General features: G+C 38.9%; 1 protein-coding gene across 1 annotated transcript; it reads left to right on the forward strand.

Moving 5' to 3' along the window:
* The first annotated feature begins 1,604 nt into the window (after positions 1-1,604).
* Positions 1,605-16,724, forward strand: LOC148728092 (uncharacterized). Its single transcript, XM_088724917.1, has 15 exons — positions 1,605-1,618; positions 1,993-2,044; positions 5,350-5,406; positions 8,507-8,711; positions 9,403-9,485; positions 10,052-10,063; positions 10,561-10,643; positions 12,018-12,053; positions 12,278-12,331; positions 12,526-12,579; positions 12,951-13,013; positions 13,443-15,185; positions 15,491-15,814; positions 15,916-15,964; positions 16,590-16,724. The coding sequence occupies exons 1-15, from the start codon at positions 1,605-1,607 to the stop codon at positions 16,707-16,709; spliced, it is 2,949 nt and encodes a 982-aa protein (XP_088581043.1). The 3' UTR covers positions 16,710-16,724.
* Positions 16,725-18,406: the final 1,682 nt, after the last annotated feature.

Below are 18,406 nucleotides of genomic sequence, written 5' to 3' on the forward strand. Positions count from 1 at the left end.
CGTGTACTGTATCATTTATCATAGACTTGATGCATTGAGGCGTGGCTTTTCTATTATAATAGAGTTTTCTCCGATGCTTAAACCGTTGTTTGTTGAAAACAGAACGCCGACGTCATAGTTTTGATTAAGTGGTAACAGGAGCATTAATCACTCGTATAATTACAGACCGAATTGGACTCCACTCGGTCCTATTACCATTATTAATTATTAATTATTAATTACTTATTTATGCTCAGCCATGTTGCCGCAGAATATGTTTCTCCATAAATTCTACAGGGGCCCTTACAAAAACGAAAATTAATGGATTAGTGAAAAATAACTTGTACAATTTGGATCCCCTTATCTTTATTAAGCGGGAATAACAAAATAGCGAGGACAGCTCATTTCTAACATTTAGTGAGTACAGTGGATATCATTCTAAAAAAAACCTAGGAGGAGACCCTCGCACATGTAATAAGATTCGATGTATCTAACAGCGATGTAAGCAAATTTACAATGATTATACTCTCATTATTGGAAAACCTGGCTCTCCGCAATTGAGTGAAGATGAATTACGCCTGAAAGTGCGCTGAGATCGACTTCTCATACAAGAAGGATGCTAACATTGTCAATTTTTAAAGCAAATTTGCGACCTCTTCTGAAAGTGCGAGAGCCGAGTGAGAATGATACACTGTTCAATTGACCCTTCTTCTTTAAACGCCATAAGGTAAAAGTAGGATTTGAAAAGCAGTTTATCTGTAAACAAATTGAACGTAAGCCTTCCTCGACATTTTTAGCCCTTTTCCTTTATTGTTTGACAATCATTTTCTTATTAGCTTTTAAATTTAGCGACGGCGTCTCAATGAAAGTCACTGATGTGTCGCTGAATTCTGAGTTCTGGGCGATGGCTCGTCTCTGTTTCTTCTGCTTGTCTAAGTTAGTTATCGATCGATTGACTGAAAATTCTAATCTTCTAGCGCCGTATAAAAACTAGGGTGAATAAAATAAAAATCAGAAGCGATTAAGGAGTTCAAGGGAAAAGTCTCAGTTACACAAAGTAGGTTTCCGGCTTCAGAATGTCCACTAATAACGTTCTCTCAAATTCTTCCTCTTTTCAGGACCTGAGGAGGAAAAAATAAGACAAAACTGTTTAACCAAGTTTTTTCCTGCAGAGAATAGATGACTGTTAGAGAACGAAGAAGTTTTAGTGAGAAGAATGTTTATTTTACAACTTTAGCTAGTCCTAGCTAATTTGAATTAGGGAAAACCTTTCTACGAATAGAGAGACTTTGAGCGAAAAAATAAAACAGAAGCCATTACTCAAACCTACCGTTCATCGTGTTCAGTAGGAGAATTTCTCTGTGGTCGGATACTATTATCTTCATTCTCTCTTGCCCAAATTCTCTGTCCGTTTCTGTTCAAGTCCCATCTTCTTACAGATCCACGAAGTTCGTTCTTCTCCACCGGTTTCCTCGTGGACAAAGTTCGTTCCATTTTGATCAGGAAAAACAAAATCATCAACAGCACAATCACAGAGAGTATGCTGAAAAATTCGTGAATTTGAAGCATGGTTGTTCAAATGATTTCCTGCTAAAAGGCAGGCTGGCAGAAAAGAAACAATCTGTATGCCGACTGAAAGGTACCACGAGTCTAACATGTAATTGGCTCGACTAATGACAGATTATCAGTTGTACGTTAACTAAATAAGTAAAATACCGAATCCCTGTCGGTAAGGTCATAGCAGTAATATATTGTTCAATAATTGCTTGTTTTACGTTTTTAAAACCCTAAAAACCCTAAAAAGTATAGATTTACATACTCTTCTGTCTTTTAGTAAAAACTCCTTCTCATTCTCGTAGCCGTCTCAATCACGTAGTATCCCTTTCCTATCTACTCGCATTGGAAAATGTGACCGCAATTTACAAACACTGCTACTCTCTTCGGTGCAACTGAAGAAGTCAGAGCGCAAACAATTCAAGTTTTAAGTCTATTTCTGCTTATTTGCTCTTTTAGGTATGGAAAGAAGCGTTTCCCGCGTGGCTCTTCGGGGACTGGGGACTGCTGTGTAGGAGAGATTTGTTCAGAATTCAAGCCGCGGGAGACAGCCGGTTCATTTAGCAAATTTTGATTGACTTTCTCTCTGAGAAACATCTGTACATTTGTTTTAGTCTGAATCTTCAATTGCAAGCGTTATTTCATGTTATATCATACTGGATAGACAATAGACTCGCATTGGAAAATGTGACCGCAATTTACTCATGTCAATATTGATTTACGAGATATCTACCCTTTGGTCTTCTAACGAGAATGCATTTATTATATTCGATCCGTCACAGGAGAGATTCGATTCATTGTTGATTAGTTGCTTACACGTTTTTCCACATATCCCTGGTTGGCTTGCCTGAAAAAGGAATGGAGCTTGGCTTATTTATCTAGTGATGACTATATGGTAATTTTTCTCATGTGGTTTTCAGTGAGTCATTGTCAAACATAACTGGAAATTATAACGAACTTAACATGATAAGTTAAGTCTTTCTTCGACGACTTATAGCAAACAAAGGAATATTATTGTTACCGATTCTACGATGAGGCCGAAAACTCTTGTTCATACCACATGTATTTGAACCATTTCTGTGACTGGTTGCCTTAAATATTTCAGTCTTAACAAGAAGCCGCAATAAAAAAAGGGAATGTCTAATTTGACTATCGTATGCATGTACATGCTTATCTACTATGTACAATACAAATAATAATGGCTGCCTATAATACTGGTTTTGATGTTATTCAGTGTCTTCATTGTTTCTATCTAAGTGGTGTATTATTTTGATGGAAACCTTGAAGTCACTTTCTTAGTGCTTTGAGAAAGATTTTCATGTAAGCAAGCAAGAAAATAAGATATGTTGTCAAAAGAGTCATATATTTGTATGTTATTCACATTATCATGTATTTTATTAATGGACTTTCCCATGTACATTCTGACATTCAAAATTCCGTTTGTCAATTTGTCAAAAATCGGATACCATATGAAATCACATTCTCTAGTAGTTCTCCCTTCTCCAGTATTTATGACTAGTCACGGAAATAAACTCTACGAATCAACTCAACGGCCTGCTCCCAGTTGGCTTGTTAGCTCAATTGGTAGAGCGCTGCACTAGTATCGCAGAGGTCAGTGGTTCGAATCCCGTACAGGCCTGATTTTTTTTTCAGGTCTGATTTTCGCTATTGCATAAATAGCGCTTTCTACTGCGAGGATCGTGCATCATACGGAGATAAATGACTGTACTTAAAATACCGATGTCTCAGTTGACATACGTAGATACGTAAACGCGTAAATTGACGCTCCCCCTTAGGGGCTTTTCAGCTATAATGTAAACTAAGTACTTAAGAATCCTCACTGGCAGGAAGCAGACCAGTGGGCTATTTACAGAGCACAGCCGAGGAGTTGAACTGGGGGCAAACGAGAACTAATTAGGGGGCAACCGAGAACTAATCCACAGAGGACGCTCAAAGCGGCCTCTTACTCTATACTTCTTTTAATAAAAAATTTTTATATCATTCTCGTAACCGTCTCCATCGCGCAGTATTCCTTCCCCATTTAATCGCATGAGGAAAATGTGAGCGCAATTTACGTGTAGGGGATGCCCATACTGTTTTATGAGATATTTACGCTTTGGTTTTCTAACGAAAAGTGCTTTTATTATCGATCAGTCACAGGAGATTCGATTCATTATTAACTCGTTTTGTACCCGTTTTGCCACAGCCCAGACTGGCGCAATATTGTTAACTGCGAATAATTGCTCCACTTTGTGGTGAGATAAATGACTGTACTTAAAATACCGATGTCTCAGTTGACATACGTAAATACGTAAATACGTAAATTCACGCTCTCCCTTAGGGGCTTTTCAGCCTCAATGTAGACTAACTAAGTGCATAAAAATCCCTACTTGCAGGGGGCAGACCAGTGGGCTATTTACAGAGCCGCACCCGAGGAGTTCAACTAGGGGCAACCGAAAACCGGATCCACTAAGTGGCAGTGTGGAGGATTTGAACCCGGGACACCAGATTACAAGTCCAGCACCCTAACCATTTGGCCACGCCACCTCCTGGTCCACCAACCTAATACACTCGGTAAAGCTAAGAGTTTGGTGATCAGAAGACAGGCATTTGTTTCAGATAACTCAGTCAGATGACTTTGGCTGGGATATGTGATTGGCTGTGCCTGAGTCTTCAATATTTTATTTAAATTCCGATCACCAAGCCAATATTAAAACCTATATACTGCATACGGTTTGGTATGTCACTACCGAAGTCTATCTCATGCTTTTATTTCAAGACTTTTTCAGCCTGCTTTGTGCCATTGCACTGTTCATGGGTCTGTATTTATTGATGAAAATGGCGGAAATACAATTGCAGCAGAGCGAATGGATAGCAAATAATGAACATCTCGCATCACTGAGAAAAGCGGAGTTGAGCAGCCACGGAGATAGAATAAAGGCTGATAGTTTCGAAAGAAATTGTTTGGGGCTGCGTCGGTGGGGGTAACGAAATAATTTGAATATATCAACAAAGTTGAAATGGTAAATTGGCCACCGTTACGATTATAAAAGCTGACGTTTCGAGCGTTAGCCCTTCGTCGGAGCGAATAGAGGAATTGTGGGTTGTGTGTGCCTTTAAAGGCAGAAAATGGAGCTACATTATTGGTGGGAACATGGCAATGAGAAAAACACGAATAAATTAGTGGAATGAAAAGCGTTCGATAATACTTGTGGGATTTAGACTGCCGGTTTGAAAGATGAGCTTTTGTTCAAGAGTTTTACGGCTTTCCGAGCTACCTAAGTGGAAGGAAAGACCGCAGATTGCCATATGTTGCTTAGAATGATTAGGTAAAATAAAATTTCTAGCGACTGGTTTCGATGTGTCCTTGTCATTCCTCTCCACGTCGTGAAGGTGTTCTCGGAATCGGTCACCTAGTCTTCTGCCTGTTTCGCCGATGTAAATCTTTTTGCAATGAGTGCAAGTTATGCAATAGATTACATTGGCGGAGGTAGAACGGAGATAGAAGATGGAAAAGAGAGAGTGATAATTACACTGTGTGCCAACCAAAGAGAAACCATCCCATGGAACATGATGAACGTCAGGATCATGGGTACAGTATTTTTCCAAATTTTTCCTGTTTTTGTTTTTTTCCTTTTTCAGTCGGAGAGATAAGCTTCAATAAGTGTACATTGCCGAGTGATCCGGCAATGTGGGTCTCATGTCATTTTCTTCTACTGATTATGTCCAGCCGTCCTCGGCAATACGGAATGTTACTTTCTTGCATGAAACTTAAAAAACAGTCTCTGAACCTTTTCTTATTTTTTTCCCTTGTAGGTAAAAGACGAAGGAAATCAGAAAAATTCGCCTCAATGGAGGCATCCAGAAAATCCGGTACTTTGAGCGGGTGTTCACAAATTATGGAAATTTGTTGTTCTTGGTGTTGTTTATGTATTATTAATTTGAAGACAATCATTTTTGTAGAGAAACGGTTGAGGAGAAAAAGTTAACATCATCAAGGTATCGTAAATTATTTATTTGAGGATACTTCGTAGAAAACTGACTTGGAACCTATGGACCCACTAAATGGGTTGTTACCGTGTATACTTAAGTAGATTGTAAAGCTGGTTAGAACTTTTTTAGGTTGTAAGGAGGCATAAATACACTTTGGCACAAACCTTGTATTCTATCTGGTAAACACTTTTAAACAGAGTCATGTTTTCGAAAATCTTGATCATGTCACTAGCTGCAGTCGTCATTGTAGCCTCGGGCTAAACTGACAACTTGTCAGTGACATGATTGATTAAGCCTCTACGGATGCTGATGTACTGAAGGGTTTTTCCCGTCAAGTTCACTTGTTCTACACGATTGCACTTTAAACTACTTTAATTTCGACTTCTCCTAGATATTGTTTTGTGTTTTCATAAAGGAAATGCATTGAAAACTTCTGAGATGACTGAGAAATAAGATAAGATGATTTCTAGCTTTTCTGAGGGAAGTTTAATACAATTATTGTGCAAGTAGATCAGGAGCCGGTAAGTACGAATAAAGGAAACAGTTCTGACCTTTCAAGCGAATCAGAAAATGATCAAATATGGTGGCAATGAGCTTGTGGAAAGTTCTCGTAGTTTTACCGAGGTTTTTGCGTCAATTTTTATAAGAAAACAACAGGGTCAAAATTAAATACAAGTTGCAGGATTGCCAAGTCATGAAAAGGATAAAATGTCTGAAAAGTAAAAGACACTTTCTTCAAAAGTATGTTTTGATAAGGTCCTAAAACTTTAGAAGAGTCTTAGTGATGTCTTCACTATGAAGAGAAAGTAGTTGAGCCCAGCAGGGTTTATTTCGATTTTGATAACCTGCCTCAGAAAATTTCTTGGACAACCATAGTTACAATTCGAGAATTGTCCAGTCTTTCTTCTGAAACACCTCGAACTCATCAGAAGTTTTCTTTTTAGATACTTCAAGCACTCGAAATCGAAAGTCCTGGTCCGTCATGTGATGGTTAATGATTTTGGAAAGAACTAAATATTAATTGGAGTGCACATGATACGAAATGTTTTTCCCTTGTTTTTGTTTCTTTGATATGAGTTAAAATATAAAACTGAGGTTTAAAATTTTTGTTGATCCGCCTTTTTGCGTTCAGGAATACCGCTCATCTGGCCTGAAAATTGTGACAAGGACGCACGGCCAAAAAGCCACATGGTTTTTTCTTGAAGTCAGTTGAATTGATTCAAGACCAGACACGACGGAGAACAAGAGGAAAACGGTGAAGAAAGGAGGACGATATTGTGAAGCTGGAACGACGAACAGTCAAAGTTGAATGAATTCGATATATACACCGGGTATTTCGATGCATATTTTTCATTCTGATCCCACTTTCGGGGAAAAATGGTGAAATTCATTTAGAAAGACCGTGTTGATTTCGGCCAGCCATTGAGTAAATATGCGTTGCTTTGTTCGGCTTAATTTGGGCAAAGTTGCTCTGACAACAGCCTGGCAAAATACACTGAACGAAGAAAGTAACATGAATATTGTTTTGTCAAATTTAATCTAGGTTTCGTTTATTTTACGTTTCAAAGAATCAATCAGCGGGAAAAAAATTCGCGTCATATGCATTTTGAATTAACGCTTCACTGTTTGTCATACAATTTAGGGACAAATTTATAGGAGAGTAAACCATTTAAATGTCGATCGACCGTGCAATGTATCATACGGGGCGAAAGATTACCAGTTCATCGTTACTGTTATTGTGAACCAAATTGAACTCGAAACTTGGAGTGTCCATTGGAGCACCAGCGAAAAAACTAGCTCCCCTGTAAACCCCATTTGGTATCTATTGGTATCTATCATTCATTCATTTGGTATCTATAGATCGTAAGTTGTAATCGTTTGTGCTAACATGCCTGAAAGGCCTTTTTTCGGTGACGTTGATTGATCTTAGACCACTAACATTCCTATCTATTCCTGGTCGAAGAAATTAAATTACGATTTTGTATTTTGATAATCGACAGACTGCAAGAGTGTGTCTAAATTCTTTCAGACAACCGAAACATTCAAACGAAAAACATTGTCGGCCAAATAAGGATTTTACTCATAATAAACAGTCATTCTGGTTTTTATATTGTTAAGTGCGTTGATATAGGTACTTAATGCTTTCGTGAATTTCTTGAAATGATTTTGAAAAAGTAATTAAGCAATTGTCTTATTGTTTGATCTAAGATTAGCTGAAAGACCAAAATACAGAGTGGCGTAAACACACGAAGATAAATGGATTTCTTCTGGATTAAAGTCTTGCTTTTGAAGATAAATCAGTTCTTTCAGTCAAATTGAGACATTTTCAAGTTCGTAGAAGGTCTATGTTAGTATTATACAATCTAAATCAGTTACTTATTCCAGTCTAGAATCTATATTGTTCTATTTCAGACAATATATTTTCAAAAATATTCTTCATTCGGCGCGAAATATACTCGCTCAGATATTTGCTCATTGACTTGACCTGTTCCGAGTACCCAACAGTTTTTAAAGAGTAACGCTCAAAACATTGAATTGTTGTAGAGATCGTTCATTAGGGTCACGGATGAACCAGAGAAATGAAAATCAATAAAATAAGATGACGTAGATTAAAACATTTTGCAAACAAGCAATTTAGAGTCTGGTTATCCACGTTTTAACTTCTTCTGTGGTTTATTACTGATCAGATTATTTTACTTGTATCAACTGAGTTGACAGCGTAAATTACCAAACGTAACGGGTTTCAAAGCTGACTTGTGGAGCGTTAGCGCTTCGTAGCACTACAGAATCTTTTAAATTAGAAACTTACTATTATTGATCAGACCCAGGACAACATGGAATGTATTTGTTTTTTATCTGATAAAAGTGCAGAATGTTGTTTTAGGGACGTCATCCATGCCTCTGCCCTCCAATAGATCGTAAGTAGGAAGCAGTGAGTGAATAATTCAGCTTTCATTGGTTTGGACCTTGATCCTCTCAGTCTCCTGTATGTTACCTAAACATCCCCGTAACGTTTTCAAAACAATTAATATATTTTGTTGTTTCTGTAGTCATCAGCGGACCAGATTCACAAGAGAATCACTGTGTCTTTGAACACAGCAAAGGTCATGTGATCCTCAACCCGCTGGATTCGAAATGCGATGTCAATGGAAGTCCCATTTCAAAGCCGACGAGATTATTTCAAGGTAATATAATGTTTGTGCTTTAGCCATACAACGGAGCGGAGCGGGGGAGATCTTTCGAAAGGAGGAAAGCCCTCGTTTAGAATTAATTTTGATGTCGCTTAAATATAATTTGGCGCCTCTATGGGCCAAGATGAATTTGAGTTCCACGAGAATGAAAAAGCGAACAGGTTTGGATTTCTTTTACAGCGATTTTCAGTTGAGTATGGAAAGTAATCCGGGACATGCCTTCGTCTTGACGCTCTATGATTGGTCCAGCAAATTTGCTCCTCTTTCTGAACCAATCAGTTTATCAACTAAAACCAATCGCGACTCGCGTTTTCCCGCGCTTGAGTCATTTTGTTCGTGTTTACTTTGAGTTTCGGGGACTCATTTTATCATTTTCTTTTCTTCTGATAAGCCATCGTTATTGAATAACTTCGGTTTTGGATTTACGACACTCGAAAAGCGCTTTATTGCGGAAGTGAAATTCTCAAGATAAATTTAAGTACCATTTTGTTTTTAATCTACGGTTTCCTCAACATCGCGTTCGTGACGGCTTAAAGTCCATTATGAAATGTTGTTAGTGGACAAGAGTTTCATAACAAACCTACTCGTGAAGGAGCATTCTCTGATTATGTACGCGGGCAGGAAGCATAGTTGTACGTAGTCTTGGAACAATAGCGGTGACAGAATGCTTCTTTTTTTTCCTCAGGTGATGTAATTCTGTTGGGAACGACAAACGTTTTTCGTTTTAACCATCCGAGAGAAGCAGCAGAGTTAAGAGAAAAAAGAAAGGTAACATTTCATATTTCCTCTCTGTTAGTATGGAAACTGTGTTTAATCGCAACGTTCATAAGGACCAGTTTGCTTCTGCAAATATGCGTTTTGAGGTATTTGTGTGTATCAAATTGTATCAGAATCATTTTTTGTATCATTTTTTATTAGTTAATTTTATGGTCTTATTCCTGTGATAACGTACTAATTTCTAATGTACCCTGTGGTTTGTCTAAAAATTTTTTCTCCAGAAATTGTTTTGGTAAAGTGGCGGCGTATTTTCTCCTTTCCATTTGCCATCATTAACTGACTGGAGTTTATTAGTTGATTTTAGCCTTTTTCGGGTTCCAAAAATCCCGTCTTCTTAAATGAGCCCAGGGTACGAATAAAACATCGTAGAGGGAGAATATAACGTCATAGTCATATCAAAGACAGAGGCTTTGGGCATCATCGGAAATGCCCACGTCTTTAAACCTTCCCAGCATCCCGTGTTGTTATGTTTGGTTACTGATCACTCCAACGCGTAATGTACTTATCTTGTCTCCTAACCCATGTTTTGTTGTCGTGGCTAAACCAACTGCTTACAGGAAGAGCGTGGGGTAAGTTAAAGCTATCATTGTGATTTCAAAACCTTTTGCTTTTAAACTGCAGTAGCCGTCTTCCCGTACCCCTACCTTCCCCCTCAGTCCTGTTTTGCTTCAGTGCCCCCTCTTCGATTTAATTTTGTAACTGGTAGGAAATTATTATTAATGATACGACTTTAACTCTTGTTTGGTTCGAAAATTGATTGCAAGCAAGCCCAACAGATTATTCGTGATAAGCGCCGCGGCACAAGCATCTCCGCACGTGGGAAAGTAATGAGGTCTTGAACAACGCGAGCCAGCGAAAGGTCTGCAAAGGGGTCTGTTAGTGATAATTAGTGCCAGACCCCGGCAAACTTCTCCCCGACTCGTCTCAAATCTTCTCTCGGTCGGAGTAACGCAAGTCCCGCAGCGCAAATCATGAGGCGCCTATTTGAAGGCTCCTGTTTATTTCAAAGTCAGATAAGACTATGCGATAATTTCTGTTGATATAAGAACCTTTGATTTATCAACAGAGTTCGCTCGTTGGGGCTTCCTCACTGGCTTGGTCTACAAAATTTCGTAGCGAAACAGACTTGGTGTTCAAACTAGGAACAGAGTAAGCGTTTTATAGTGGCAGATAGTGGCAGATAGTGGCAAGTTTCACGTGGCCTGGAAACTAGTACCCATTTCCCACACTCCGTAACATGTATTTAATAATCAGATAATCCTTTCTTTAATAATAATTAAAAAAAACGCTGACCACAAATACTATTGACACTATGATACAGGAGAGTTTTCGGCCCTTGCGATTTTAAAGTCGGTGGAAGTGTGAACTTTTTTGAGGAGAGGAAAAAAACATTGCCCTGACTTTCAATATAAATAAGTATATGAAAAAAATCGTGAAAACCAGACTACGTCGAATGAGCATGTTGCACTAGTCTTCTATTCAACGTTGTGTAATCTTGATAAGTGACCTGGTGTGAGATATCATACACTAAACTGTCATTGGTAATTGTGCAGATATTACTATTACCTGCCCCGTCGTAAACACCTCTTGTGAATGTATATTCGTTGTTGCAGGTTATTGCTATCAGGACTATTGACAAGACTGTTAGTTCAACTTAATTGAATTTCTTAGGTTAGAGTAATTTGCGATTGACTGTTGAGAGTAATCCGGGACTTTTATGGTTCTACATCCAGGACTGTTTTGGCCGTAAATCCGGGACTGTTGTGGTTGTACATCCGGGACTGTTTTGGTTGTACTTTCGTGACTGTTGTGCTTGTACATCCTGGGCATTTATGGTTGTAATTCCAGGACTGTTGTGGTTGTACATCCTGGACTGTTATGGGTGCACATCCGGGACTGTTTTGGTTTTACCTTACTAGCGCTTTATGATTGGTCATGACTCGCGCCAACTTTTCAAATACAACACTTTGTCGCATTTTCCCGCTCTTCAGGAAGTTCGCTTGTTGCTTTTTAACTCTTCCAATTCTGATTGACTGTTATGATTCCTTTGGTGTTACCTTTTCAATCGGAAAGCACTATAAAGTACCGCACTTTACGTAACTTATTTTAAAAGTACCACAGCACGTGTCTACTTGAGGAAACGCACGTGAGACTGGACCTGAAATATTTCAATCTGATGAACAAGCCCTTCATGCATTGGTGTGATGATCGTGATTTGATTGTAAACTATTTCAATCTGAAGAACAAGCCCTTCATGCATTGGTGTGATGATCGTATTTTGATTGTAAACTGAGATTCAAAAATTTAGTTCTGAATACCAATTGGTCTCGGTCAGTGTTCTCACAAAGTGTCGTGCACTCAGCAGTAACCTCCGAAATTCATAATTGCAACCTGCCAAGGGAACCATCACCTGATCTTTATTCGAGAAGATAACTGACTTCTCCAGGCCAATATCACTAATGTATGCTTCTTGATGTAAATACAAAATAAATGACTGATTTTTCCTTTGTTTTCAATCCACAGCGAGGAATCTCTCAGTCGTCAACTTGAGGAGGCAAAGTATGAGATTTGTTACCTGTAACTTCGTCCATTTTCTCATTTTCTCGTAGACTTTAATGTGAAAAGCAGTAATATTGGTACATCATTTGTTCTTCATTTTCCTTAAAGAGTCTGTAGAAATCTTTAGAAATTAATATCCAAAATTTGTATTTTGATTTTGAAAAAATGGTTTTGAATATTTCCAGACCTTGAATGTTTTATCAATTTTTTTTTTGTGCCTCTAGAAATGAACTGGAGAAACAAAAGCAACTTGAAGCTTTGAAGATTGAAGAAGCAAGGTGATGCAAGCAGAATAAAAGTGAAGTAAGAGGCTGACCAAACATCGTCTCCCTACCCCCTCCCCCCTCCTTATAACGAGAGAAGTTTATCAAAAGTTTTTAATTTCCTACTTCAAACCACCCGCCTCGTTAATGATAAGGAAACTTTTAACACTGAGCTTAAAACTTCTTGTGTTAAATCGTTTGTGTTTTAGAGCGGATTTTGCCTCACAGATCCAAGAAGAATCTAAACGACTCAATGAAACGAGGTAAATGCTTTATTTACTCGACATAAATAAACGCCAAATATCACGGTTGAGATGTGAAGAATAAAGTTCTTCAGAGCACCTTCTGGTCATGTACTGCTTAAATTAGTTTCTGCAGGTCCTTCGCTCACTCAGCGATAACTGACCTAGTTACAGGCTCTGAGACTTTGGCGTAAAATCAGCGCTGTAGCTCCTGGAACTAGCGCTATATGTGGTTTGAGTATGTTGTTACTTCTCGTTTTTGTTGTGAGAGTTCTACAATTTCCCGCCCTCCACAAAAACCAACGTTTAAAATTGCAGTTTTGACCTGGAAAACATTTAGTGTGGAAATACCACTGCCAAAGTCTAACAAACACAATTTTTCCCTTCTTCAGGGCTGAACTCGAGCGACAGAGAAAGCTCCATGCAATGGAAGTGCAAAGTGTCGAGGAAGCAAGGTACAGATTGCGCGCGCAGTTGGGCAACGTTTACGTAGAGCATTTCTTTGTGTATCAAACAGCCGTAGTCTATGCCAAACCCCTCATTGAACAAAGCGAATTGGAACACGTTAATAGCGAAGAGCGAAAAAAAAAGAGGGAGGTTAACGTGTCGTTTAAAGAACCTGTTCTTCGGTGGCCTGACGTAAGTCTCCTCACATTTTCGCTCTGCGCGTGCGGTGCAGTTACGCAGTATACACAAACTAAAGGATTGGGGCGTGGTTGAACGGCCGGGCTTATAGACGTGATTAAAAAGTGAGCATGATAAATTGAAGCGTACCAGAAACTATAGATTCTCCTTTCTTGAGGTTAACAAACAGAACAGTGGAAGACTTCGCAATGGCCTGTTCAATTGTGTGACCGTATATTTCGTCAATTCTATTTTTGTAGGAGTAAAGTCCAAGAACTGAGCCAAAAACACGAACAGGCAGAACTGGAAAGGAAAGCTACAGAAGCAGAACTAAGCAAAGAAATCGTAACAAGAGAACAGGATTTAAAAATGCAGAGAGAACAAGTCGACAAACTGCGCGACGACATCGAAAACCTGAATCGTAAATCAGAGAAAGAGCTGTCAGAATTGAAGAAACAAATCAGGCAACAGAAGGAGGAAGAGCTAGTGCGTTTGAACGAAAACATAAAAAAGATCATGGATTTAGAAGAAGAAAGGGACATAACGAAACTACAAGCGATGAAGGAACGAGAGAAATTGCAAGAAAGGTGGAGAGCTGAATCGGAAAACGTGCAGCTTGAAAGGGAGGAATTGAAACAAAAGCAGCGAGATTACGAAAAGAAATTTAGCCTACTCGAGGAATCAATAAGGGAGGCCATGTTGGAAAAGGAAGAATTTGAAATAGAAAAATCAAGAGCGCTGGAAGAGATTCGGCGTCAGGAAAAAAAGCTTGAGGAGTTAAGAACAGAAAGAGAAAAAGCGCTTGATGTTGCTAATAACGATATCAGAAAGCGACGCGAAGTTCTAGAATTAGAATTATTTGAGGAAAAAGGCGAATTGGAAGAGGAGAGAAATAATGTCGAAGAGCGGATACAAGGTTACGAGGCTCTTGTGGATATAACCGCTGATAACCTAGCGGAGAAGCAGAATGCTTTGGAAACGAGGACGCGAGAGGAGAATGCGAAAATAGAGGAAGCAAAACAGAAGCTTCGAGACATGGAGGAGAAATTGAATGAGACGATAAAAACAGCTGAGGATGATTTTGTGCGAAAGAGGCTGGATTATCAAGACAAAGTCGATGAGCAACGGGAAGAAATCAAAAGAACAAGGGAAAATTTGAACTTGAAGGTTAAAGAAATAAACGAATTCACCCAAAAACTTGAGAAATGCGCAGGAGAAGAAAAATCACAGATCCAGAGAGAGATTGAGCGCACCTCGGGAATCGTCGAGATTGAAAAGACTCGGTTGGCATCTTTGGAGGAAGATGAACTAAAAACGGCAGAAACTTTCGAGAAGGATATGGAGGCGGACTTGATCGTTCTCGACGAAAAGAAACAAAAGGAAAGCGAAGCTATTGAGTTGGAAAGGCTAAACTTAGATTCGTTGGAAGACATTAAGAGGCAAAAGCTCGAGACAGAAGAAATGGAATTCAAGCAGGCCCAAGAACAATACAACCGGGCTAAAATGCTCTTGATCGAAACCAAGAGAAGTTTTTCGGACTTGGAGAAAAGGCAAGGCAACTTCTCCACTAAGGCAGAAGACGGACTGCTACGTCTGTCGAAGGTGTTAGATGGAGAACTTGCGTCACAGGGAAAACAGGACTATATGTATCTTCTGAGAGAACATAGGATCTCTTTGAAAGAAATGGATGTGGAGGGGAAAATGAAAGTTTCCGAGAAGCAGGAGATGTTGACTGCGGAATCGGAAAAACTTTTTAATACGAAGAAGAATCTGAGTTTTGTGTTGGAAGACACTGAAAAAGCTCAGGAGAAAGCCGAGGCGGAATGGCGCGAGTTACAGAGCAGGTTTGCGCATGACAGAGAAGAGGAGAAAACGACCAGGGAAGCCATGGAAGAGAGTCTGAGAGACATCGAAGAAGAAGCGACGCTTTCAAAAAATCTGACACAAAGAGAGATTGGATCCCCCACGACAGTAAGCTTGTTATTAGCTCACGAGAAACAAAGGTTAGTTGATTGCCTCGTTTCACAAAGTTTTGCAATATTTTGTTCATTAATTTCTACCCCACATCCCATATATTTCTACCCTTACAGAGGGTCGTTACGGTTTTAGACCCGATAGAAGGGTGCAAAATCAAACCTTGTCACTTAGTTGATATTGATCTCACTCCTCACCACCTGTCTGTTTGAAAATGTTTTGTTACCGTGAGAAGAAATTCATTTTTGGTCTCTGCAAGGGGTTAAAGAGTTAACCTGTGCCACTCTTAACGGTCAACCAGTTTTTATAAATGAGCAAATATAATTTTTTGTAGAATCAAAGTGGAGATGGAAAACAAACTAAGAGCAGTAGAGGAACGTAAAAGTCGCGAGGTCGAGGAACTGAGACTCGAAAAACAGGACATACTCAGCAAACTGGACAAAGAGAAGGAAGATCTAGAGAGACAGAAAGAGGAACTCGAAACGCTCATTCATAAGGAAAAGGTAGAACTGGACAAGGAGCGTAAATTGCTGGAAAGAGAGAAACTGGAGGAGATTGAAGGGATTATTCGAGATAAAGAAATGGAGATAGAGGAACTGAAAGAGAAAGCCCAGCACGAGATTGATGAGTTGCGCGAAAGACTTGACGAAACCGAAAGGTAAAATAAGACTTTTTCACTTTATTTGTACAACCTAAAAACATCAGTATGCAAGTTCTTGCTACTGCATAAAACAAATGTGTGTGTTTGGTTCTCTACAGGGAAGTAGTTCTTCTTCAAGAAAAGCTTTCGACTTATAATTCGTTCATGGTAAGTAACGGAGTTTTTTTTAAGACAGTTCTTTTTGCATTGTGAATTTGTGGTTAATATAGGATGAGAATAATAATCAAGTTAGATGGTAAAATCTCCTTCTTTGTGGTATAAGCAGAAGAGTAGAATTGTGATAACCAACTGCATTTTTTCAGGGCTGCAACCGAAAAGGGGACTGGGACGGATTTTATTTGTCTTGTTATCACTGGTGATTTGTGATGGGACACCCGCGGGACTAGCTTTAGTGTCCCTTAACTGACAGGGCCATTTAGGAGAGTTAGGAGTTCATCTGAGTATTTTTCAAGTCGAGAATGTACAGAATTTAAAGGGAGTTTGAAAAGAGAAATGTGCACCGAATTTGAGGGTAGTAACGGATGTACACAGCCAATAGTCACTGTCACCCGAGTTCAGTTAGACAGTAATCTGGTTTTACAATAAAATATATATCTACATATTCTTTGCAAGAAAAGCAAATTTATAAACAACGTGCGTACCACGTCAGTAATGAATCAGTTATTTACTTCTTGATAAGGCAGCCTTATATTTTCTCTTTGCCAAGGAAAGTATACGAAATTAATAGTTTTATATTTATATTTTTTCTCACATAAAATGTTTCAAACCTTAGGTATCTAATGGCCACGAAGAAGATGAACTTGCTGATGGAGAAGTGATGAACTACATGTGTCGTGATGAAGAGGTTTGTCTTATAAGTGATTCTAGGATCATTACTACCAAGAAAAACTGAATCCTTGGCATCGTCATTAGAAACTCAACTACGTATGCCCGACATCTTTCTACACGAGGAAACATAGAGAGACGCTTGAAAAACCCCCCAATGGATACCTTGTATGCTCATTGTTCCCAACCGATGAAGTGACACAAATAATAATGACTTCTACTTTCTTTGCTGCACGTGCGTTAAGAACGAGTGAAAATTACGACCGGCTGACCACAAACAAAAATGACTTGTTATTCATTGCATTTGACACTTGAGATACTAACTGAAATACTGTGGCGGTACTTGTTTGTTTAACTAATGAGAGTAATGAAGCTGATTTGTCAATATGGAATAAACTTACTGCTGTATTTGTTGAGTTAATTTTGCGCCGCTCAGTCACCAATGCAGATTGTTGGATATGTGGCTTTTTTTTTCTACATTCCACTTATCTCTGCTTCAGCAGTGAAGTAGATTTTGGACAAGCTACTGAATGTGGAATCAAATGGAAAAAGAAAGTAATTTTGGGACTAATCTGTGACAACAGATTAGAAACAGTTTATAATTTCTTGACCAAGGCATGGGTCACACTTGAGAAGAATTTACCTTTTTTTCTGAGAAGAAATGCCACGGAGAACGAGAACATTTTGATCTTATTCAAATCGTACATACATCCGCTTTTACTTCTGCGGCTGTGCATGCCCTCGGGGTGGATGATTTCAGTCAGATGACTTTGGCCGGGATATGTGACTGGCTGTGCCTGATTCTTTTGTTTTGTTTGTTTTGTTCACCTAGCTTATTTGTTTAAATTTCACTTAGCACAGTGTAGAACCCAGCATACGGTTTGATCTTTCACTAATAAAGTCTTTCGACAACCATGCCTTTCTTTCAAGAGTTTTTCAGCCTACTTTGTGCCATTGCACTGTTCATGGTGCTGTATTTATTGATGAAAGTAGAAATGGAACTTCGGCAGAGCGAACGGATGGCGAATAATGAACATCGCGCATCACTGAGAAGAGCGGAGCTGAGCAGATACGGGCACCCAGGAATCCATGGTTTCAGCGAGTACAAAAGGCTTATGGAAATTTTCTGCTCTTGGCGTTGCTCATGTATTCGTAATTTGAAAAAATTAATTTCTGGAGAGAAACGGTTGAATATCATCACGGTATCATCTAGTATTCATCTAAGAATATTTTGAAGGAAACTGACATGTAGTCCATTGTCCACCAACTGAGGAGTTATTGTGAATACTAGCCTTTCTATTGATTGTAAAGCCTACTTCAAGTTGAACTTTCCCAGGTTGTAATTAAGGAGCCAATAAATGCACGTTCACACAAACTTTTTATCGAATAAGGGTAACGCTTGTAAAGAGATTCACGTTTTCGTAACCTCGAGAATTTTCATGTCACCACTTGTCAGTTTAGCCGTAAAGGATTCGGCTGATGAAGGGGTTTTCCCGTCGGTTCCACTTTTACGGTTACACTTCCGTTTCGAATTTTCCCAGGTATCTTCTTGTGTTAAGGTATAAAGGAAATTCTTTATAAATTTCCGAGAGGACTAAGAAATAAGATGAGATGACTTTTCAGGATAGTTTGATACAGTTATTGTGCAAAGAGTCATAAGTGCATTGGATCATGGGCCCATTCGCTGGAAAAAAAAGAAAACAGTTCTGATCTGTCAAGCGAATCAGGAAATGATCAAATATGGTGGCAACGAGCTTGTAGAAA

This window comes from Stylophora pistillata, chromosome 6 (genome assembly GCF_964205215.1).
Source record: "Stylophora pistillata chromosome 6, jaStyPist1.2, whole genome shotgun sequence".
In the NCBI taxonomy this organism is placed as follows: Eukaryota; Metazoa; Cnidaria; class Anthozoa; order Scleractinia; family Pocilloporidae; genus Stylophora; species Stylophora pistillata.